A 25,423-nucleotide genomic window follows, 5' to 3' on the forward strand; every position below is an offset into this window, starting at 1 on the left:
AAAACATAGGGAAAGATTTCAGCACCGATGTTTTGTTTCCTCATACATGTTCTTCATGAGTACTTATTTACATGTACAGATATTTACTGAAACACGGTTAGATTGCTTCTGTTAGTCTGGTGTGAGCAGGGTAGGCAGGTGTTGTATATTCAAACTTCATGTGACTGATGTGGAGACTGCTCTGGGATTCATCCTTTTTGCAAACATACAGATTCCTAAGTTTTCAAGTTTTCTTGTGTATTTAAAGAAAAGTGTTGGTCAACAATAACACATGATGTATTAACCTGCAAGATGTTGCAGTTATTGGAAGTTTTGCACATTTTTCATACACATCATCTTGGATTCGGCTTTGATTGTCCTGGAAAATGATGAAATGATGGCTTTTTCTGACAAAAGAAGTCATGTATTGCAGTGAGAGATGCATTTATTTCATACACAGGCTCATCATCAACTTTAAAAAGACAGCAAGCACTGTCGTTATCTTCACAGGGAAAGTACATTTCCCCCCCTCTTAAAGCTCATATCTAACAAATCATTTTTTCCTCCTCCAAAATACTGCTGTGTATATCACTAGGTGTACATTCCATCTGAAGGTGCTGTTTTCTCTCCCGGCTCAAGGTGATTATGTGGCTGAACACTAACTACAATTACTGACGATGTGAGGGAGAGCCATGCACATAGCATTCATCAGAGAAAACTTGACATCCCTCCCTGACTATCCCCTTTCCCTCCCTGACCCTAACACTGAAACTGTTAGTATTCCTGAGAGTGTGAAGCAGGGAATTAGCTGTGCTTCACAAACTCTGGCAGCTCCATTCCTGTGTGCAGGGTAAGCACTCCAGCCTTTTCCAGGGCAAAGGCCGGGTGAGCAGCATCAGTAAATTTGTGCCTGATGGCAAACAGCACCAGTCCTCTCTCTGCATTGAAGAATAACAGTCTGCCACCACTGTAATCCAACAGGATGCCGATCCTGGCTGGCTGCTCTGTCACATGGACATCGCTCATCACGCCCGTGTGAAAAAACCTGTAAAGAAAGCTGTGGGAAAACGGAAATTAAAAGCAGTGAGCCTCCTCATTGTGATTTAACAGAAATAATGTACCACTTAATTCCCACCTATTAACAGCAGGATACAGCAGCGTATCACATGGCAACAGGATTTTGCTCAGTGTATAACCTGCCTACCTAAGCAAATATGGCATTGCTTCAAAGCCCTGTCCAGCATGCTGATGAGTCTTTTCATTCAACATCTTCAAACCCTCCTGCTGAAAGCTGACTTGCTAAAATTGTATTCATCTGTATTTTTCTTATTACATGTCTTTGTGGCGATTTAAGCATGAGCTATGCTATGGCAAAGCCCTTTGCATCCCAGGTGTTTCATTTAGTTGGTTATGTTCATGTGTTCACACGATCTCACACACACAAAACAAACAAACAAACAAACAAACAAAAACAAACAAACAAAAACAAACAAACAAACCACTTGTTTACATCAAAAACACCTTCACATCATTAAGAGGGTTATGACTCACAAATCTCCACTAGCCTCCTGACACTGGCCTACTGAAGACTACCCTGCAGTCCTGCCGCAGTAGCAGGTGGGTCCCTGTTGCTGTGAAGGGCAAGGCAGCAGAAGGCATTCCCTATAGAGGCTTGAAGCTGGAAATAGACTCTATAAAGACTATGCTTAAGGACATTGGTGGCATTTTGTGAAATGGTTCAGGATATGATCCTGGAAAGACAAAGCAGTAATAAATGGAGTTTTGATTCATTGGCTGGGTAAAGGGAGGTAAGTTGGCCTGTTTGAGATTTTTTTAAGATGCATTATAAGACTTTTTTTAAGAGGAGGAGGTTTTAAGATACTTTGTAGTTGCCCTTTTCTTGCTACAAAACTTTCAGAAAGAAAGCAGAGGGGTCCTTTCTGCTCTTGACATTCTTGAAGCTCACCAATTTTGTTTACAGGACAGACAAGTAACTTCTCAAGCAGCCAGACTCACTCAGGTTTACCTGGTTTGTGTAGGACAGCAGTGCATGCACCAGGAATTATCACTCAGTCCCAGGGCACTGCTCTGAGGTGTTGTCTCATAGCAAATCCCAATCCTGTAGCTTCTGCAGGCAGAGACAACAGTTTCCCAGTAATGACAACCCCGAGCAGGCAGCAGCTCACCCAGGACTGATGGAAACCTATTTGTGGAAAAGGCATAGGGTAAAGTGAGTGTGGTGATAGACAACCATATTGCGATATTCATTATAGTTACATCATGCAGCATCATCTAAAATTACTAATGGGTTACAAAGTGAGGAACAACGTGAAAGGAGAGATTACTTTTAGCCACAACATATTCAAAAATAAACCAACAAATCTCATCTTTTCAGTACAGCAAGTTTCTTTGATACTATAGTGCACTCAAGGATTAAGCAGTGACCACAGACCGAGGCAAACTCAGCTGTCGCACTAGGTAATTTCTCTCTGACCATTGTCTTTGACTTTCTGTGGAGATTCCTCAGTTCACCACTGAACTCTGCCCAGCACCTACAACACTGCTGCTACCAGTATTATTGAAGGATTGCAATGTTTAAAAGGAGGTCTGTCACATAATGTGCAGGGGCTGCATGACTGAAAAATTCAGTGCTTCTACAAAGTTAGTTAGTGATGTGCGAAAGCTGCCTACAGAGAAAAGAAAGAGTTTTGCCCATCCAGAATCCCCCAGGCTGGCTGCGCTCAGCATGCTGCTACTCACCCAGTGAATTTGGCTTTCTCGGGAAGGCAGATCACAGTTGCATCAGGGGAGATTTGCAAAGCAGGATGAGCTGTGCCACTCAGTACGTGAAATCGAGTTGCTAGTATAATTCACAACAAAGAAATGCCAGTTCAGAGAGGTTACCAACATTAACATGAGATGAACCATAATATATTAAATAACAACCACTGTCGCCTTAGCAGGACAGAGCTGTGCCTCCTGGCAGGTAGGAGTAACATAAAGCTGCAACAATGCAAGGACTCTTCTTCTGGAAACCAGGCTCAAGGATTATAACAAGTTATACCATCCAAAAAACTAACTAGCTGGGTGACAGAGAAGTCTTTGGTGTTAAAGATGGTTGAATTTTCAATGGATTGCTTTTTCAGAATAGCAAATTTGAATTTTGAAGCTGGTTTGGAAGAACGATGGATGATTTAATCATTTCAATCTCTGACAGAGTTAGAGAATTCAACAGTTTTGCTTCTGAGGTCAAAACACTTTTAAACTGACAGACAACTACCAACTTCAAGTAAAGTAGTCTCAGATTTTGCTAATTGTAAGGAGATAAAATATGGTGCCTTTTACCTCAATAACTTTCCCACTCCCATAACGGCAAATTCAGTTACGATTTCTGGAGGAAAATTATATACTTGACTGCTTTGCCCACTTACCCCATTGTTTTGACATCAGAAAATGGTGATATACCTTTAGTTGAGATGAGAGCAGCTTCACTCTGTTCACTTGTCCCAAATGTGTTGACAGCCCTCAAGTAGAAGAAATAGTTCACATTGGGCTCCAGGGATACTTTCAATTCATTTCTCTTTATACCAGAAAAAGATCTGAAAATATTTAAGATTTTCATACATGAAAACACATGCAGATACACAAAAAAGGAAAGACTAATCTAAACCACCTAAATATATTGTTGACTATTGAAGCAGGCACCATAGGGAAACTACAAAACAGAAAGGTGATCACTGTTTTCAGAAACAAACAGGTTCTGCAGGAGCTTTGCAATTTTACTTGAGATATCCTGACTACTTTTTCTGATGAATTTTCAGACATTTGTCCCTTAACTCCTTCTCACTCAGTGCGGTCATTTGGTGCAACACTGACTTTATTTTGTAGCATAAGTCATCACATAAAATGTTAGCAGCACAGCATCAAATTCTCATCAACCTCCTGTACAAAGCCTGCATTACAAAATAAACAAGCTTATGAAGAAAAAAAAAGCTTTTAATTAACTCAGCTGCATGATTATGAACACTCTTGCTGTGTTTGTACTGTCTGGGCACATGCTTTAGGTCCAAAAGAAGGGATACCCTTTCCTAAGACCACATAGAAACCTTGCAGTTATTATTATGAATGCCTTGCTCACCAGCTGTTCATCAACAAAGTTTTGGCTTTGTCTCCCTCGCTGTGCCATGCCCTCTAACAGGCTGGTTTTGAAAAAGGCAGCAGCAGGAGAACTGCCTTTGCACAGTGCCCTGTTTTGCCTCCTCTTTGAGGTGTCTAAAAAGCTCAAGCCCTTGCATTCTCAGCCACTGAAGTATTGACACACGGCAGACAAATAAGTGTCAGCACCCACTCAATCTGCTTCACAGGCACTTTGAAGCACCAGTGAAAGTACTTTGCATGGCTAGAAAAATGCCAATTTTATTTTATGTATCATTGGGAATACGAAAGATTGGCTTAATAGATTCTCACACAATGGGTCCTGCTTTCCCTCATTTTTGTATCACGTGGCAAAGCCAGACAGTGTATACCTGGTGCACTGTATGCTTGTTGGTAAAGACTGTGTATCTGTAGAGATTAGGCAATTTCCTCCAACAAATGCTTATGGAAGTCTTCAAGGCACGTATTTAATTTTCAAGCATAATACATGTCTTTTGAGATAACCCCCCTGCCCTCCGGGCTGAAAGACAATAACCTCAGCGGTAAGAGGGAGAGCTGAATGCAGGAGTGTTGCTCTGCACTCCAGCAAATTCACAAGCAGGAGATTTGTCTCCAGTGAGCATGCAAGGCACCTTCTTTTCCAAACAGGGTTTGAAAGTGGAGCTCAGGATTGTCTGCCTCCTGCAGGTAATGTCTCCACGGGGAGCCAGATTAAACAAATCACCTTTACCACCACTAATTACTGTGACCCCAGAGGAGGTACGGCAGGCAAGTCAACTGTGAAGTAAAATCATTGCTATTCATTTGTTGTGAATGTTTTTCCCCGTATGTCCCACCAGAGAGCAGCACAATCTGAAGAATAATCTGTGCTCATCCATTATGATTTTTAACACGCCTCCCTCTGCTGCATTTATCAGACAAAGCTAAAATCCCACAGTCCTACACACAGCATATTCCTGTTAACACCACGTAGAGCTCTGCGTCTAGGAGGACAGCATCCTGGGGAAAGGCTGGTGCCTCATCCTTATTATTCTGTAATGTGTATTTTGTACCGAGAGTTGACATTAAAAGTGATTGAAAACACAGAAAAAGCACTGGGTTCCTCTGTGATCTTTCAAATTTGAAAGAATTTCAGACAGTTTGGAGCTCTTGCACGATCAGCACTGGGCCTTGCTGCTTTGGGGCATGTGTTACATTAGTGCTAGAACTCATGCAGTAAACAAAAGAAGTGGGTTGTCCAAACATGGAAGCAATTGCACTCTCGCTTCACCCCTGTAATTAAGCAAAGCCCTAACCATGACAGCACTTCAGCAAGGCACTGGGAGTTAGGCTGGGTGATCACTTCTTCCTGGAAGGTTCAGGGAAGAGGCGCAACCTCACAAGTGAACATCACACATGAAACAAGAAAAAGGCTTTGTTTGAGTACAGGGAACATGAGAAAATGGAAAGATAAGTCAAACAAAAATACATAGGAACTGAGCAAGGAGGCAAATATAGAGGAAGCAATAGAAAGGAAAATGGGGGTGGAAGCTGAGGTATTGGAAAAGAAGTGGACACCCAAGCTTTGAGGAAATTCTGCTCTTTAACAGCATCATCTTGACATCTTTGGTTTGAATCTGAAGCACAAATCACCAGAAAGAAGTTTGAGCAAGTAGTTGCAGGTGAGATGAGATGAAGATATGTAAGCTATTCCTTGAAAGCTTTTTCTGGCAACATCCATGTGTCTTAAGCACAGTGATGTTCTCTGTGTCGTGCCTTCTTCTGTCTTCTGGAAAATGTTACTTAAGCCAGTGCCCTCACAAAGAAATTAGAAAATATTTTCTTTTTCACTATTAGCTAGTTAACTGATGGCTACTTAGTAAAACATGAAAATGCTTTTAATTCTAAGTAGTCATGTACATTTCAGCACAAGAAGTAGATCTGGGATATTCATATTCTAAAGTGTGGATTCCAGAGCCTGGATGTTCGGAAAAGATTTGGAGTCTAGCTGACTGAAAACAGGATCAGCCATCAAAGTTCAGCCTTGTGTTTCTCCCAAACCTGAAATTCTCCAAATAAGAGTTTGGTTGCATGTTTAAATATGAGAGCAATACCATACCTCTTTTCAGCTGTAATAGTGAGAAGGAAATGCCTGGACTTTAAGCAGGTCTGGTCAGTAAAACAATGATCAGGTTTTCAAATAGTGTTCTCTGCTTGGCAATCTTTTTTAGCCATCTCTAAGCTGCCTAAGAGTAAGAGTCCATCATTTTTAGCTACGATTAAGGCTTAAAAACAGTACTGCTGCTGCCAACTAATGAAACAGTATATGCCAACAAGAAGGAATTTCACTTGCAACACTGAGCCAGCTCCAAGCTCATGAAAAGCTGAGTGCAAAGAAGAAATAGGTTTTGCTATTGCCTTTCTGTCTAGAGGATAGGGTGAGGGAGGAAAGTGAATACTGAGGGCTTCTCAGGCTCTTAGCAATTACTGTTGTTTGTCATGCTTCAGGTTAACCATGTAATCAGTAATGAAAAAGTAAAGAGGAAAAGAAGGTATGATTACTGCCCAGCTTACAGCAACAGAGGACAAGAATGGGAGAAGGGAAGGGGAAATGCGTTTCTAATATCCTGATTGTTTTGCGTAAAAGCCTGTTTAATTTCTGAGTTCTTGTAACAATCATTGCAGCTAGGTCTTTCTCACTCCCACCTGAAGTATTGAAGCATGTAATTTTGGCCATGAAGGAAAAAGAAATGCAACTACAACCTTTTTTTTTTTTTTTTTTTTTTTTTTTTTTTTTTTTTGTGGCACCTTTTTTCTACGTGAAATATACCTGACTACTTCATAGGTGATTGAAAATGTAATAATGTTATTGTCAAAGCATGATGCATTCTGGCCTTTAGCATAAATATTATCACATTTACACTTTCCCCACAACATCTTGGTATCATGATACAAATTACAGAGCACAGAAATTCAAGAAACATTGAATTTAAGTATTCTGTGCATCTCTTCTTTATCTTCCTAAGAATAATCTGTAAGTTTCAAAATTCAGGCTCCAAATTTCAGGCATGCGCTATTCAAAGCAGAGCAGAAAGGAGTTCCATGCTTCTTCACCTTTAAATTGACAAGTAGCAACTGTCTCCTACATTTGTGATTTCCCTGTTTTTAGGGAAACCTGATTCTGTGTTTTGATGCATGTTCCTCTCATCAGCATCCTCATTTATTTCAAGAAAGCAGTATCTAGAGGGTATTTCTTAATATTGCATAAACCCAGCAAATGATATGCCTTGTAATGATTCAGAACACCCTCTGTGTTGTCATTGCAATTCCCACCCCCAATATCACACTGAAACAACACCTCCAGACCTGTGCAGGTACCACTGATACCAAGTCATAGCTGAAGATATGCAGGCTTCCAAAGACAGATGCAGAAGCACACAAAAGGGGTACACCATGAGTGCAAAAAAGCCCTAGAAGCTAAATATAAAGAGCAAACTTCTCTGAGTTCCCTTCCAGCTGCGCTGCATGCTTCATTTCCTCTCCTCTGTCCTGGCTCTGACTGTTGCAGTGTTAGATCAACAAAGCACCATCTGCAATGGTCTTCACCTGTATCTAGGATGTCAAACTCAGAACAGGCAGAGAGGAGGAAGATACCCTATTTTCTACACATTGCTTCCTGAGCTGGCTGGAGGGTCATGGGCAAAACAGCAGGAGAGAGGTTTGCTCTCCTGTTTCCAGTGTTAGACCTGTCCTTTGAGGAGACAGAAAATTTCAGTCACTGGTGGTGTCAGTCTCCCATTAGTGGAGAGGGTGACATTCAGTCACTTCCACTTCTATGAACTCACCGCATAATGTACTAATTTCTGTCTCCTTGAGCCTTTCATATTTCTCATGATGTGATACATGGCTTCCATCTGAACAGCCCACACACCTAATCCCTGGACTACACTTCTCACAGTTTTCCATCTTCCACCCACAGTTCCATTGACTTCTCAACAGAAAGAGTCTGAACAGCAAGAAAATAGCAGAGCTCTGGAAACTGAAAGAAACGTTTCAAAGCTGCATAAAGACTCTGGAAAAAGAATCAACCCAGTGAGGAGCTTGAAAAGCACAGCAGCAGGCCAGGGACTTGTGGTTGTAGAAGGCTTAACACCGTTTTATACAAAACCATGCCAAGCTGGCAAAGAGAACCCAGAAATGAAAATCTAGATTTCTTGATGGTATGTAGAAGAAAACTTTTTTTGTGAGGATTTATTTCTAGAGGTTCCTCAAGTTTTCTCCTTGGGGAGCTGGGATTGCCCAAGGACATGCTGAAGGCTACAATGGGCTGGTCCCATCCAGGGGCTCCACACATGGCCCCAGCTGTTTGATGGGGGCATTTCACCCTGCTTGCTCCCTTGGCAGTGTTCCTTGGCTTGTGTGAGCTTCCAGAACAGCTTGCATGAAAACAGCCATGCAAGCTGAGACGGAATCGTTTTCTCCAAGTGAAGTTAGTGAGATATCTGAACATTATTGCCCACAAGTTCTCTAAGTGGCCTTCCCTCACTGCTGCTTACCCGCTGTGCCCCTGAGAGCAGCTGTATGAACTTCACAGGGCTGCTGGGAAATGAATTTGGACTCCCACCCAGTGACGGGGGAATTGCTCATCTAAGGGACTGGGGCAAGCATGAGAGGTGCAGGCTGTCTGTTGGAAGGCTGTGTGTTTGGCAGGTCGCCAGGATGAATGTTGTTCAGGAAATGAGTGAAGGACATACTCTGAGCTTTCAAGGAAAGTAGCCAATAGAAACTATAGCATTTCAAGGCCCAAATGCTCCTAGGTGGATATAAATACACTATTTTATCCCACCTAGTATAGGTACTTTACAGAGTAACTCAAAGCTCCTTACGTGTACTTCCAAAAAGCACCTCTGCTCATCTAAGACCTGACTCACCTCCTGGAGCTATGTGTCTCACTGATCAGCTACATGACAAATTGATTTCTAGTCCTAACTTGCACATCAGCAGTGTTGGAAGCAATACAGGCAGTATGCTCCATCTACCAAATTTCTATTTTTTATGAAAAAAATAAAAAATTTAAAAAAGAAATAAATTCTCCATCCTTTACCATTATGGACTAAACTTTCCAGGTTAATCTTAGGGGGGTTGCTTTTGGAAAAGTAAAGAGAGGCAAATGAGAGGGAAAATAAGTGGTAAAAGGTGGTCTTTGACACTGTAGAAAGATGATGTCAGAACCCTTCCATAAACACAGAGATCTTCAACTGAAGCATTCTGAGAAAAGTCATGATTTTGTCATCTGTGAATTTTTTGTAGTTGCCACAGTAAAAAGACAGCTGCTGCCCACATAAAGGCCAAAAAGTCAAATGTGACTCTGTATGATTATAAACATTTTAGATTTTGCACGAGCTTACTCAAAAAAGGTAATGGGTCAGTTCTGGCAGCTTGTTGCAACAGTTATCTCCACACTAGCAAACGGCTTGGTTTTAACAGCACTGCTCTCACAGATTACAGAAATGGACACACTTGCTGGTTCAGTTTTGAGAAAAAGAGGCAATTGCAGTTAACAGCAAAGAAATTTAAGGACAAGTACACAGCCCAGATCTGGGGAGCAGCTACATTATCCCTGACCGACAGTGACTTTGGGAGTTCGACAGCAACCTGATGGCCTCATGAAATATGTATAAAACAGAGGAGGTCATGGCTGCCCTCCCAGAGAGCAGGAAATCTGGGCAAGATGCCTCCTCCTCCTCTTGTTTGCATTAACACGGCATGCTGGTACTGGGTGAAACAAGGTCTCCCAACCCTGCAGAAGTTTCTTCTTTCAGTTTTTAGCCTACTTTTCTAAGGAACAAGATACACACAAATGCACTTACTTGTCTACTAGAAACCTGTGAGCTCTTTAATCCACTTAACTAATTTTTATTGCAAGGGAAATTTTTTGAACAAACAAACAGCAACAACAAAATACAAAATAAGGACATACAGACTACCACATATTTTTTTCTGCATTTCAACACAACCAATGGTTTTGCTGCCTAGTGGTGTCTATGTCTCTTCTTGGCTTCTCCTGTATGCCACTCACACTTACTGTAGGGGAAACCAGAGAGGGTCTCACAAAAGCATATGCCACCCTGAATTTCAAAGCTGTTCTTTGTGTTGCTGCAGACTCAAGTGGTATTTTTGCAAAGAGTGGTGCAGACACACACATGCAGAGCAGAACAGCGCAGGGCTCTGCTGTGCTTTGGGAGGGATCTGCACATTCACAGGTGGGTAACCAACATTATGGAGATACCAGTATCTCACCTTGCTGTGTCCTCCAGCTGGCTCCTATCTTATTCCCCAGAAAGCAGAGAGCACACTGGGCTGGACTCCTCCATTCCACTGTCTCCCACAGAGCTCAGCTGCCCTCTCCTGCCCTGCCTGGGGCTATCACAGCTGTGGGGGAGTGATTGCTTCCCCAGCCAGCACAGCCCTGCAACTTCTGGTTGATTGCAGACAGTGCAACATCTCCAGGGTTTTGACCCCAAGCAAAAGGGATTCTCCGGTTAAGCAGAATAAAAAAGAAGTATTTTTATGTCTCTTAGCCTAATCTCATAGATTAGTATCCAGCCACTAAATTCTTCAGCATGCAGAAGCTGATTTCTTTCTTGCACAGCTGAAGACAGAATAATCTCTTGCATAATGACCCGCAGTCTGGGAAGCACTCATTAACATCTGCCTAATCTGATTGAGCAACATTTGCAACCGCAGCACTGACCTGAGACCCTCTCCTTCCGGCGAGTGCTGTCGGCAGTACTCCAGGGTGAAGGACTCTGCTGCTGCTGAGCCATCGTGCCAGCGTATGGTGGCTGTGTCCCAGCACACCATGCAGTCTTCAGCCTTGATGGTGGGGATGGCAGGTGCTGTGGACACAGGAACACATTAGCTGCACTGCAAGGCAGGTACCAGCAGCTGCTGAGATGCTGTCAAGGGAAAGGAAGACTCATCTCCCCCCCAAAAAACAAAGGACAGTTAGATTTACCTGTCCAGCAATGATCTTTTGCTTATTTGTGTTTCAACAGCAAAGGTTTACATTACAGGGGAAAAAAAGACATGCTGGAAAAGTCACTGTGAATATATGTGCATACCTGCACATCCTTAGAATGTCCAAAGAGATTTTTATGCCTTTGCTCAAGCACATTTTCACCATTTCCACCATTCTTTATGGAGCAGAGCATCAAGACTCTCCTGTGTATAGCCCTGCTTAGGTTACCTCAGTCCTGTCCTCAGCAGTTTCTGTATGAACTGCATCAGAAAGAAATGTACTGCCACAGAACTGAGGGATGATGATGAGTTTCTGCTTAATTATGTCCTGTTTATTTTTGCAATGTGGATTCTAAAAATTGGTTCGGTAATTTCACGTTTTTAGAGCCTCAGTTTAAGAACTGCAAACCCTACTGCAAGACAGAAAACTGAATGTAAAGCAGTGCACTGAATGCAAGTAATCAAAAGCTATTGTGTAAAATAGCACACCCAACACCACAGGCTGAAAATTGTTTAGTTGTATTCACTTACTCTATCTCTTTCCAGGGAACAGCAACATAGGAACATTGCAGTCTGTTGTTGACTCTCAGATAAACAGTCTTAACACTAATCATTAAAATAAACGTTTTTAATTTAAAGATGTCATAGGAAGTTGTCTTGCTTTTAAAGTAATTAAGTTTCAAATAGAAGGCCTACTAGGTAAAAGATGGAAAAAGGACAATTTTATGACAAGATAATCTCATAGAGCTGCAGTGAAGGTTCAAGATCACTCTGTTTTGTAACAAAAATAATTTCTTATTATCAGAAAAGGAAACAAACAAACAAACAAACAAACAAAAAACACAACAAAGTACATATTGATTTCCTGGTTTAGTGAAAATCAGGTTCCAGGTTAACTTGATGTTTCACTAGAGGAACAGCTAATCTAGGTATTCACCAGAGCAAAGAATCTGTGGGATAGATTCTTATCGACTAATAAATCTGTGCAGTTCCCTTGGCAATAGTCCTTTAATTCACTTCTGACATACATGATTACTGTCTATTTTTAAAAGTATCTATTTCTAGAGAACGAAAAATGAATAGCTAAATCTCCAAATGCCTGCATTCAGAAGCGGACACACATACCCACATTAATGGATATGCAAACAATACATCACAAGATCTCACACACTTTTTTATCTGAAATTATCTGTCTAGAGAATAGATGGAGTCAGAAAGCCAGAAAAAGTTGTTACTGTGCTTCTGAGTTTTTTAGCAAATTAACTGTAGTTACTCAAGCTGTTCTAATTAGAACACATATCTGATTTCCTGGTAATATTCCTGCACACTCATAAGTGATCTTACAAGATGCGAAGAGTGGAAATGTGTTATGTTCTTGCTCTGTCCCTCAGATACAGGATAAATATCAGATAAATTTTGAATGACAAGTTTTGAGTTTAGGATTGCAGAATTATGATCCAAATTTCCCTTTAAATCATATAATCATAGAGTCATTAGGGTTGGAAAAGACCTCCAAGATCATCTGATCCAACCATCACCCTACCACCAATGTCACCCACTAAACCGTGTCCCTAGGCACCATGTCCAACCTTTCCTTGAACACCTGCAGGGATGGTGACTCCACCACTTGCCTGGGCGGGCAGGTAGAAGGGGTGTAGGTGGATATTTTGCTGCCATCACCAAAATATATCTGTGAAACAGTGTGTTCCCCATTAGGAAAGGATACGAGTTTTGGAGGTGAAGGAGCCAGACATAGGAGAAGCTCCTCCTGCCTTCCTCACAGGCCTGCGAGTGCAATCTCAATGGGGAAGCCTTGGGGGGAGGGGAGGTAGTTCCCAACAACTGGAAGAGGCACAGTTTTGATCCACTATTAATGTTCCCATAACTGCATATACCATCAGATGTTTTTCTCCTACAGACATTTCATCTGAAATACTGAAAATAAACTCCCTAAATTATTGTTTTTGAGTTCATGTGGCTAAGTGGGCTATGAAGCACCGAAGCTTTGGGTGAGAGGGGTGAGAACCTCTTTATAAATAATGACTTAGCTGGCAATGATCTGTTATTGATTGACCACTTCAAAGGAATTCTGCATCATGCTCACAACTACATTGTTGATGTCATAACATTTGAATTTCTACTTTAAAATCTTTGGAAAATCAGCTTTGCTAAAAATATGAACTGCAAATTGAATATAATGGAAAAATAACAAATTTGATGTCTAAAGGAATAAGCAAAAGGCTTGAAGTTGTGTTTGCTGCCAAGTGATTTCAACAATACACTCAATGTTGTACAAAGTTATCACATTATGAAAATGTTGAGTATCCTTGTCTTTATTTTGCAAATTCAATTACAGAATGATTTTATTATTTTTTTTTATTTTTACCCTTTAGCACTAGAAAAATCGTCTGGCATGAGGGCCTCAGATAAAGTCTAGAATACAAGATGCTTCATCTTGCTCGTAATTTAAGAAGCAACAGTTTTGTCAATACGAATTATTTACGAAATTAAAACTCAGGAAAATGAATCAGTCAAATGAAGCTCATAAACAATACTCGTCTAATTACTCATCCCAATTTACACCACTTAAACAGCAACAGAGCCTCTCACAGCCACACCTGAGATTTGTGTCCCACAGAGCTAGACATGGCATGTAACCTCTGTAGAACAGGCCTCTCCCTGCAAAGTTAATCATTTAATCAATGTAACATAGATGTACTTGGGAGGATGGCAGAGAGGCAAAACCAGGCAGCTGCTGCCTGCATTTTCCACAGGAGAAGCAGTGGCAGAGAGCAGTAGGGTGGATTTCCCAGAGCTGCGCTGGAGCACTGCAGCCCATTCAGAAGAGAAGTTCGTAATGTGCAGGACCTGAGACTGCAAACATCTTCAAACCTGAATACTTCCAAATTTCCTCTCAGGAGCAATTATGCTGCTATCTTTTAGCAAAAAGACTGTGAATTGCCTGCTATCCACCAGATGGACTAAACAAATCGGCTTTATCTGCTTTAGTAACAACATGGACAAAAATTTCTCTAGGAACCTGAAGCTTACACTAATCAAATGCCAAACTATGTACATACCTGTTTTAAAAATGGCTTTTTCACTGGGCAAGCTACATCCTGTGCAGTTCACAGCCATGACCCACACACTGTAAGTGCGATCTGGCTCCAGGTCCTCCAAAATGCAGTGGCTTTCCTTCACTGTCACTCTGTATTCTTCCACCAAAGCTAGGAGAAACATACACAGGCTGTTACACCTATGCATTTCACTGTTAGGGTCTATAATTGCTCCTCTCAACTCAAATGTAAAAAATAGAGTGTTAAAGTCCAGAAGGTGCTATTAGCTAAGATCTCAATATTTTACTCCAGCTCAGTTTTGACAGAAAGTTTTTGACATGCTCGTGAGTGTATTCTCAGTCTTACTGAGGATTGTGCTGCAAACTGGGACATACAATCAATAATTATTAGCCCTGGTTTCATTTCTCTAAAGAATATAGAGAACAGAGAATAAAGAATAAGAAATTCTAGAGAATTCTAGAGAATTTCTTATAGTGGAATTTATATCCTATGCATCTTTTAGTGTGCACACATGGATATGTGTACCACCCAGGTGTTTTAAGTGACCCTGTGAACAGCCCATGCTTTTTAATGAATGAGCATTTGAATCCTCTTTTCTCAATTTCCATATTTAATCTTTAAATAATGTAATGTCATTTTGAAAAAATAAATATCTGGAACATGTGGAAATACTATGGAAATATTGATTATCTTTTCCTGTATTTTTTTTTTAATTAGGACACATTTCCAAAATACATGCAGGGCCCTAAAAACCAAATCAGGTCCATCCTCTTGGGATCTCTGTCTGCAGCCCCCATTACTACCCACAGGGCAGCAGGGACACATCCTCTCTGAAGGTCAGGTTGCTTCATAAAAGCACCTAAATACACGTGTTGCTGTTTCTCTATGAGCAACTAACTGCTCAGCACTATGCAGACCACAATATTTACCTTGTATTTGGCATGAAGGAGAGAAGAAACATCATCTACATCATGCTCTCCTCCACTGTTATTTGTCCTATATATTATTTTTTCACTGCACCCTGGGCCCTCCCTTGTAGCTCAGGCTCCCCTCTGCTGACCTGAGATCATTGGAGAAAGGGTTGCTGCTGTCATGAAGGCAAGACTGTACGCACCTGCCTCATCTTTGCTGGCTTGTGGCTCCTCCATACAATACACCTGGAAGCAGTCAATGGCATCCCCTTCATTCACAGTCCAGTAGACAGCAATGGAAGTGCTGGTAGCTGAGTTTTGCTCCTGAGGTATTACACTCGGTGTCTGTGGGACTGAATGGAAAGTCTTCAGTTGTTATTCACACCCCGGTATATTCAGGTGAATTTACTACATGTTCAAGAGGCAACAAAATTGCTTATTTTCCCTAAGGTTGTTATTTTCACAGAACAAATATATCAAATATTTGAAATATGGACAAAACTGGTGAAATTTTGCAGCAATAGGTCTGTCTGAACTAGAGAGGGAAGAAATTAATTGTTCAGAATAGAATCTGATGGCCCATTTCCCTCACAGTCCCAGAAAATTAAGATCCAGTTCTGGGACCACTTGAACCCAGCACAAAGCTTGTGTTCATGCCCTGTGCAGATCTCACGGTCCTTCCCTACAGGACCATTGCACAGATGAGTAATTTCTTCTCATTTCTGACTTCCAGCCGGGTGAGGGGAGCAGCACACTGCCTCCCAGGCTTGTGGCAATCCTGGACATGCAGAACTGTCACAAAACCCCAGCGGCATGAAGGACCACTCTCCTTTCCCCAGGAGACCTGCTCCCTCCAATCACACAGAGAGCTTTCCAGCTCTGCACTCCATTTCACAGGCACTCTGCAAGCACATGCACTGAAGGAACCCCAGGAGACACCTATTAACTTCAGGCCGTCTCCTCAGATGGGCCAGGAGACCCTGGACCTCAATGCAAGCTCCTTTGGTCAACTGCCTTCTCCATTACCTGACCACACCAGAGGAGAGAAAATCCTATGGAAAGGATGCTTGTGAAAGTGGGGACTGAAAGTACTTGTTTGTAGCAAGCAGCACAGGATAGATCACTGATGGGGAGAGGGAGCTTGCAGAAGCAGACAGCCTCCTGCAGAGATGTACATAACTGACACCAGAAACACAGGCGGGGGAAAGGAGCTACCACACTGGGGTGTGATTCATGCAGAGTCTCAAATCCACTGATAGACTGGCAACACCAGGCATATGCCTTTAGGATAAGGAAGGCTCAGACCTCCTGCACTCTAAGCCTGAGGAGCAGGAGGCTCATTGCTATCCCACATGCCCAGAAGTGGACCCTCATTGCAGTTAGACAACTGCATACTCCTGGCTGGCATGGGCTGGTGAGACTGAATAAATGCTATAATAAATATAATATATAGTAAATGAATAAATGTAGATGCTTAGCCAAAGCATCTACACCCCATGAGACAGTCAGGAGCATCCCTCACAAAGAGTGCTTCAAAGACCACCACAGTTCCCAAATTTATTTCAAACTTTGTCTGCTGATATGCACGGATCCATCCCTGCTGAGATATTATTTCCCTCTAAGATTATGGCTTAACAGAGAGGGAGGGAGAAGAAAGAAGCAAAAAGCCCCCAAAGATGTTCATTGTTAAAGTAAATGCAGGGAACAAAAATACATGGGTCTTTATCCTCATCTAGTAAATTTCCATGTTGCATGAACTCTGTTAGAATCTCAGCAGAAAGCTTTTACTTTTTCGCAGTTATCTTCATAGTAATGATGATGATCCCCTGTGGCATGTACAAGGCAAATGCAGATGCTGACTGTTGATTTATGCAGAGAGCTACTGGTACAGTAAGATTACATCTGCTTCCCACTAGAAGAAAACATATCTTTTTCATTGCTAAAAACAATCGATGTTTTGTCTTTTGATTGCATCTAGAGTTGGTCAATCTAGAAATTGATCACCTTTAGGAAAGGACTTCCTTCTAGTGGAGCCAGTGGGAAAATCAGCTTTTTTTTTTTTTTTTTTTTTTTCCCTGTGAAGTTGCCTAGAAACTGCCGTTTATGATCACAGAAACCCCACAATTACAAAATTTATTCTTATGCCAAATCTGAAGAGAAGCTAGCTTAATGAATGAGACTTCTGAAAAAATAAAACCTACAACAACAAAGAAACCTTTTGGGTCAAAATTGAGTTCAGTAACAATGAAAAGCATTTGATTTCTAATTTACTATTGCATAATAAGAAATAAACTTTTGAAAGGAAGTAATTTCAAAGCAAAAAAAGTTGAGCTATTCTCTGTGGAAACAGAACATTTCTGTGCTATCAAAATGCTGGTCCTTTTTAAAATGAATTTTAGTCAAACAAAAGAACTATTTGCACCACAAGTTTGACTAAATTATATTTTTCAACAGAAAAGTGGGACATTTTCTGATCAGTTCAGTTTTCACTGAAGTACTCTATGGTAAGGAAACATTTTGTTAATGCTACCTGATCTCCATGGCCCCCAGGTGAAAAAACAGTAATCCCAAATATTTTATGGATATTTACACCTTTCTGGTGTAATAGTAAATAATATTTCCTTTGCTTCATGTACTTCAAGACAGAGAGCATTTACATTCCTCTGTGATTTTAATGGATGATTGTTACCATCACAAAGGTTCTTGTCTTTTGCTATGAATGGGCAGCACTCACAGTAGGCTTTGGAAATAATGATTTTCTGATTTTGAAATGACTTAACTCCTTCTGACAGAGCATTTATTCCAGTGTGACCAAGGGCATACTGCAAGGTTGTCTTTATGCTTACACATTTGTTAATGGGTGGTTTACATGAAAGTAGGAAGAATTTGAGAGAAAAGGACTTTCCATTAGTGGATGTGGAAAATTTGGAAATGGAGGGTGTTTTGAAGGAAAGATGTTTTTGAAGCAATGAAAATAAAGTTCTGTGAAATTGTTCAGTGAAAGACTATTACTTGTGAAGGAAAAATATGTTGATTGGAGAAACATAGCAAATTCACATATTTTTCATCAAATGGCTTCAGTCAAAACAAATTCTGAGAGTGTCTGGCATTTGCCTTCAGTATTTGATAAATGATGTACTCAAAGTTTTAAATTCAAAATTGATTTCATGTAGGTATTTACCTTCATTTTCCTTCAGGAAGGGCACAGTGTTGAAAAACTATATATATATATATATTTGTCCTACTGCTCACCAAAGTAAAAATCACAATAGCCACTGAAATACTTTGTAGTGGAAGTGAAGAGTGAAAACTGTGTATTCTAGAAAAAAAAAGGGGAAAAAGAAATAATAAAAAAAAAAGAGTAGGAAGCATATAAGATGAAGAGCCTTGAAGGGTGGTTGCTATCTGACAGTCATTTCCACTTGGTAAAAGCAAACCTGGTCTGGAGCCATTTGGTGTTCAGTAAACACGGTAGCTAATGCATACAAAACTGAAAAGCAGATCTCAGCAGTCTGGGGAATAACATGTTGGAGTGACTTGTGGGAAAAGGAAACACAACATGTAAAAATTAGGTCTGTTCTCCTGTATGACCTTGCCAGTAGGTAGCAACCTAGGAGGAAAGCATGGTTGCACAAAGGGGACTGTGACAGGGAGTCTAGGAACTAAACTGCAATAGATAGCACATTTACAGTACTAAGTGAACACCTGCTAAATGCAGGTTTAAAAAAAAGAAAAAAAAAAGAAAAAAAAAGATCTTTTCACATGATTTCTTAAAGAAATAAGGCTGAGATAACAATGCACGCACAAATGCCTGTCTGACTTTACCTGAGGAGTTTGGAATACCTCAGGCAAACTCACAAGCATTACAGGGAAGTGAAGGTCTGAGAGATATCCAGTACGTCTACATCTAATAAAAACTAAGTGACCACTTGCAGGAGAGAGACAATCTTTCCACAGTGACATTGCTGAGTGCATTCAGCTCATACTGAAGACAGGAAAGTCTGCACAAGACAGCACTTTGCCAGTGTCCCACCTGATAACCCAGCAAGGAAACAAAGCACCTAAGGGAAATGTGTGCTCTAGCTGCACTGCCCAGGGACCAAAAGTGAGAGAGAGGCACCACCTGAATAGCCAGAGAGTGACTATGATGGCAGTGGTGCATGTGACAGTGTATGAGAGGTCACAAAAATCATGACAGTGAGGTGTGAGATCCCAGAAAAAAACCTCCTCTTGAGAAGGTTACACTGGACCGAGACCCCATTATGAGGAACAGGGATCTTCCTTGACTGCTGACCAGAACCAGATAATTTCTATAGGTGTGTATACAGACAGAGCAGAAAGCCCCCACAGGCAGGCTTTTTACAGTGTATGCAATATGAGATAGAGATAAATAAATCTCTTCATCACATGCAATTTTTGCCACTGTCCTCAGTAGAGGCTGTTTCCAGCTACAGTCATCACTAGCTACATCCAGCTCCACCACATCCCCCTATACAGTGGAGTTTCAAGGTGGTTTCATTCACATGGCACAAACCCAGGGTCCTCAGCCATCCCCCTGCTCTCCCCCTCTCCCCCCCACCAGCACTGCTGGGGCTACCCCCAGTTGGAAGAAGCAGTCTCAGGAGATCATTTGATTGACTCTTCTGTCCCTGCCTGCAAGGGAACAGAAACTTCTTTAGCCTCAGAAGACTTACAGATAAAAGATCTGCTGCTAGTCTGAGATACTGATATTTTAAATAAGGCAAGAATGCAAGAATCCCCCTTTTTAGCACTTTTCCCTCTGCTCATCTTAATGCCCTGCTATAAGCCAAACACTTGTGCACAATTAGACTTCATTTTATATTCAACTCTGATTGCTAATTATATGGTTTGCAAATTCATACTTCTCAAATAGATACTGTTTTTAGCTTCCCAAAATTTAGAAAGCATTGCCAAAATGTTAGCTTTTGTTAGTTTTAAGATAATATTCAGAGAGTCTTACCAGCCACTTGTTTTAAAGAGTGCTGGTTGCTTTTTCCTGGACTGTCCGCGTAGTGCTCAAACAGTGAAAAAGCACTGGGCACCTTTTCTAAAGAGAGAGTAGTATCCATTGCAGAAAGTAACCTATGTGGAAGAAAACAGCTGTGTAAATCCCTTCTGGTGTCACATAACTTGCAAGGGCCAGAAGCAAAGCACATGCAACATGCGCTTCCCTAAATATTTCCCATGAACTTGAAGACAGCATGCAAGGAGAAGCTGTTTTCCTGATTTTGAACATTTAGAGCATACTGAGATTTCAGATAAGGAGTGTGGTGAGAACAAACACAATCTGTCTACACTTGATCCGTGAGAACACGAGGATTTGAAGTTCACAGCAAGACTCCCGAGAACCCAGGGGTTTGGGCTTGGTAACACACTGCCTTTAAAGGTTACAAACATCAGAGCTAAACTACAGCAGCTGACTCCAGAGACATAATGTAAAGCAGCTGCTTGTGGCAAGCAGGAAACAAAACAAAACAAAACAAAACAAAACAAAAAAAAAGAAGAAATACAGATTCCACCTAATTAGCCCATATTTGCTGAGTTCATTATAGAAAGAAAAAAAAAAAAAAAAACCACTACACACATATTTTTAACTTTGAGGCAGAAGCTGCTTCAAGAGTATGAAAGATTATTTTTTCAAAGCAACCGAATTTTACCTTTCTTCCCTGCTTTTTTTTTCAGTCACTGAAGTAGTTAATTATGCATAATTTTCACAAAGCACAACAAATATAAAATATATTTTCTTTAGAAGAGCATGCATTGTGATACAAGCTTGTTTTTAACCTTTTTAGTAAGTCAGGTATTATCAAATAAACTGATAAAGTAATAACCAAACCCATGCACAAAACAGAATCAACTTTAGGTTTAGCATGTAAGTTAAGAAATAAAAACTAAGTATACAAAAAGCCTTGAAAAAAAAAAACACCTACAGGCAGACTGTCACATTTTGCTATACAACAGGCGAGTCCAAATTAATAACCCTCATTTTGCAAATTAATGGAAACTTGTGAAGGGATGTTTGGCACATACTCATCAGACCATTCTCCTGGGGTTGTAATTTGACTATGAACTGGAACCTTTGTGTCATTTTTACATCTCAGTCCAGCAACCCATGTCAGCACATGCATCACTGTCATGACTGAGGCAGCACTGACAAGGGTAGGTTTGCACCACACAGTGCCCCAGCCCCTTGGGCAAAGTCATTGGTTTTTGAAAATGCACAGGCAAAGAGGAATTTTCCTTGTTTTGTGGGCTTGCATAGGAGAATCCTGGAGACAGCCTGTCTAAATATTCATAGTTCACCTTGGAAGATTTATAGGGTGAATATGGACTTTTGGGCAAACTGAGTATTTCCCTCCTGAAGGATGGGTGTAATCAAAATTATTCCCTTGAGGAAATCACACATGACAGAGAATTATTTGCAATGTATGTATTTATTGGTTTCTGCAGGTGGGCCATTATGCAGCTGTGATAAGGCATGACCCCTTAGACACATCCTGAATCAGATGGTGTTGATGAGGAGACAGGACAGCATCGCTCTGTAGTCTCCTAGTAAGCTTTGGAAAGAGCAATGATGGAAAATGTAGATAAAACTGTTACTTAGTCTCTTTTTTTTTATTTCTTCTGGAGTTTTGTTCACAAATACAGCCCATCAACCCCAGACATATGAGTGATAATTTGCATTATAACCTTTCAGAGATCATATAATACCAAACTAGACTAGTAAACAAAAATACGTAATAATGATGTTAAGAAATGTGAGCATAGACAGATGATTTCTATTATATGTGTATATAGTAATAACTACAAGGAACTTGCTTAAAAAGCCTCTGTAGAGATTTAAAATTGAGTTGATATTTTAAAACTGTACTTAACTGATAAATCACAGAACTTCTGCAAAACACCACAAAAACAGTGAATAAAAGCAACAAGTATAAAACATCTTCTCTTAATTTCATTATTTGCAAGGTTTATAAAAGTTACTACTAATATTAGCAATGTAATTAGTAAATGAAGCATCCAGCAGGCAATGCCTAGTATTCACTACAGTGCACTTAACCCATACTTCATATACCTTTTATTCAATTCTTTAGATGACTAAGGAAAGAAAGAAAGAAATGTATTAGCAGTTTTCAAAACCCTGAGAGTGCTGTAGAGCCACTCATCTAGCAGTTCTGGTACTCGCCTCAGAGATAAATACACACAGCTTTATTGACTTGATATTGGCTGGGATGCTGCTCATTCACACCTGCAGAGAATTTGTTTCCTTAACAATATTTCACTTCAAAGCTCTTGCTCAGCAGGCTGTTAGAGTCTGTATCTGGTTTAAAACTCCTGAGGACTCAGCATTCAATATCTAGCTATAAAGACCAGGGTACAGTCAAATACTGTTGTAAATGAAGGCTATTGCAGAAGGAAATCACTTTTACATTTATAACACTTAAATATGAATTCTGGATGAAATCTTCTTCATAGCTTCTGATTGCCAGAAGCTGGGTGAGATTTGTACCCACAGAGGAAGAGTTTCTCTCATATTTAGTGAATCTTCAGCTAACATTTCCTGTCTCAGAGAAAGAGAAGTTCCTGTCCTATATCACTAACAGTAAGGGCTAGGGGATTTTTATGATCATATCTAGTTAAAACCTTGAAGGTTGTGGGAAGTAGTTACACATCCTACAAAAGAATTTCAGATTACAAGGTTTTCTTTTTGCCAAAGGACTAATCCAGTACCTTGCAAAGTTCGAGAAGATAAAATACATTTCTCGCCCGTCCCAAAGTAGCCTATTTCCCAAGGGACTGACTTGGTTACAGGATATTAAGTCACTAGGCAACTCAGAATGAGGAAAGCCAGGTATCGTTCCACCATTTCTATAACAGGTATGTGGACCGGGAGCTTCTACTCAGGAAGCCGTCTTATTTTGCGTGAATGATCAGTCTTCAAACAGTAATTTGAATTTTTCGTTTTCTTGCTTCCCAGAATAGTTTCTGCAACTTCCAAACTATTGGCTAATTCTGTAACAGCTAAAGACTGTTGTCCCAGAAATCTCACCCCATGATACACTTCTGTAGAGGAGAAAATGCCACCGCTGACCTGTGGGCAATTCTTGCAACACAAGAACAGTCTTGGAGGACCCAGGCCATTAACAATTAACCTGCTGGACTCTCTGAGACCAGCTTATAACTGTATCAGCCAGGTAACTCAAGTTATACAGATTCACAAAGTTTTTAAAATCCAAAAAGGACCATTAGAGACAAGAGTGTCATGTTCACATTTCTAAACCTAATCCATTCTGAATTTTTATCACAGCCAATCTGAGTACATAACTTTTCCCAGTGTTTCTTCATAAAAACACAAACCAAAACCACCAAAAGAACCCACTCTACTTACAGTTTGGGTAACTTTCAATTACGCTTTCTTTTTCCACCTTTCTTTCCAATAGTAATGTATCTTTTACTGTGACAGTTATTATTCCTCAGTGAATAATTCTAGATTAATTATTGAGACGTCTCTCAGCTTTCTCCTCACAAAACAAAATAGATAGAACTCTTTTAATGGCGTAAGGCATGTTTTCAACCTATGCATCATCTTTGCAATTCTCTCTGAGTGTTCACATGACAAAAACAACTGATCTGGCAGTTTCAGAGTGGAATAACTGAGCTTGCAGAATTTAGTAATCTTAGAAAAATGGAAGATAAATAACTCATTCTCAGCCTCGGCACTGTGTAAGTGCTTTCCTAACTACAATCATAAAAGCTATGGTATGAATGCCATTTATACTTACATTTAGGAAAACAAATCCATCAAGTTCTTCCATTTCCTTTACTGTTGTCTCCAAAGTTTCCTTTGCTGAATCAACAGTTTGCTGGTAGTTAACCATCTGCTCATACAGGTATTCCATTTTCATCTTCTTCACTTCTTCAAAGTTCTCTGATTTCTCATCATATTGTGCTACCACTTTCTTAAGCATCTCTTCATTCTGCTTTTCCAATAACTCTGCATTTTTCTTACAATTTTCCTGACAAATGAAAACAAATGTAAATTGATCTGCAGACTAAAATTACAACAGTTAATGAATACACAGAAATACACGATCCATCCACCAGACTCCTTTTGGCATCCTGACAGTAAGAGAACTTTATTTCTGTAAGCAAGCTCATCTGGGAGAAATTATACTAGAGAAATACACTTAAAACAATGGTACCTATTTTATTTTATTTTATTTTATTTTATTTTATTTTATTTTATTTTATTTTATTTTATTTTATTTTATTTTATTTTTTACTGTGAATGTTTAAAATTAAACTTTTATACTTGAGCATAGAGATGGGTAGTCTGATTACAAAATAGCTAAAAATCCATATTTTTAACTGAAATTAATACAGTCCTCAAGGCTTAAGAACTTACAGGCACTGAGCAACTCCTTTAGGTATTCAACACAGGACTCTAAATACAGACACAGTGTGAGCTTTTTATAAGCATAACCAAAATTAAGGAAACTTTTTCCTCCAGTGCTTGATAGTCACATATTCCATTTCGCAATGATGTATGAAAAAGCAGTATTTTGTCTCCCTTAAAGTAACTCTTTCCTGCAGGAGAAGTGAGTTTGAGGACTGGAGAAACAGCCCATTTTAGCAGAAAAAAAATGACACATCATCAACAACAAAAAAGGCAAACATAATTTAGAAGAAATTTTGTAGAGGGAAAGAACTAGTAAGAAAAAACACTGGACTTACCTCAACACAGTTAAATAGGGATTCAATATCACTCACAAACTCTTCAATCTTCATTGACTTTTCTTCCAGTGCTTTTAGCAATTCACCTAACTGATCCTGAAATTTAAAGTTTCAGAGATTAAGTATGTTGTTTTCATGTGGAGCATAGTTGAGATGAATATTTTGTTTTGCCATAATGGAACAATGGCTAAATTAAGTTCAGCCATCTCCCTGACTACAAGCACAGATATAGCAACTGGAACAGCTACAACATTGTTTCCAAAAGAAAAAAAAAAAAAGAAAGAAAAAAAAAAAGAAAAGAAAAAGAAAAAAAAAAGTGATATCAGTTCAACAAGGTGGTGAGTTCTCTACAAGTTGTTGGGCACTACAAATTCTACTGTAGCTTTGCTAGAAACAGAGGGTGCTCTGAGCTTCAGTGTCCTCAAGGAGATAAAGCCCATAAGAAGGAAAATATGGCAGGTAACTATGAGGCTAGCAGATTGATTTTAAGACACAAGCTAACACTGCAATATTTTTAAAACTAGAAATTTGAAGATATTGTCTCTT

General features: G+C 40.0%; 1 protein-coding gene across 1 annotated transcript in view; it reads right to left on the reverse strand.

Annotated features, from left to right (window-relative positions):
• Positions 1-399: 399 nt before the first annotated feature.
• The window catches only part of CMYA5 (cardiomyopathy associated 5), a 46,066-nt gene continuing 21,042 nt past the window's right edge, over positions 400-25,423 (reverse strand). The window contains exons 3-13 of the mRNA XM_082783449.1: positions 24,878-24,973; positions 23,926-24,159; positions 22,218-22,240; positions 20,103-20,224; positions 15,325-15,474; positions 14,214-14,360; positions 10,868-11,012; positions 3,445-3,578; positions 2,740-2,839; positions 2,006-2,182; positions 400-1,036 (exon numbers count right to left, since the gene is read on the reverse strand). Of these exons, the coding sequence (XP_082639575.1) occupies positions 784-1,036; positions 2,006-2,182; positions 2,740-2,839; positions 3,445-3,578; positions 10,868-11,012; positions 14,214-14,360; positions 15,325-15,474; positions 20,103-20,224; positions 22,218-22,240; positions 23,926-24,159; positions 24,878-24,973 (1,581 nt within the window). The 3' untranslated portion in view covers positions 400-783. The remainder of the gene's footprint in view (positions 1,037-2,005; positions 2,183-2,739; positions 2,840-3,444; positions 3,579-10,867; positions 11,013-14,213; positions 14,361-15,324; positions 15,475-20,102; positions 20,225-22,217; positions 22,241-23,925; positions 24,160-24,877; positions 24,974-25,423) is intronic.

Source organism: Aythya marila (genome assembly GCF_965140915.1).
Source record: "Aythya marila genome assembly, chromosome: Z".
NCBI lineage: Eukaryota > Metazoa > Chordata > Aves > Anseriformes > Anatidae > Aythya > Aythya marila.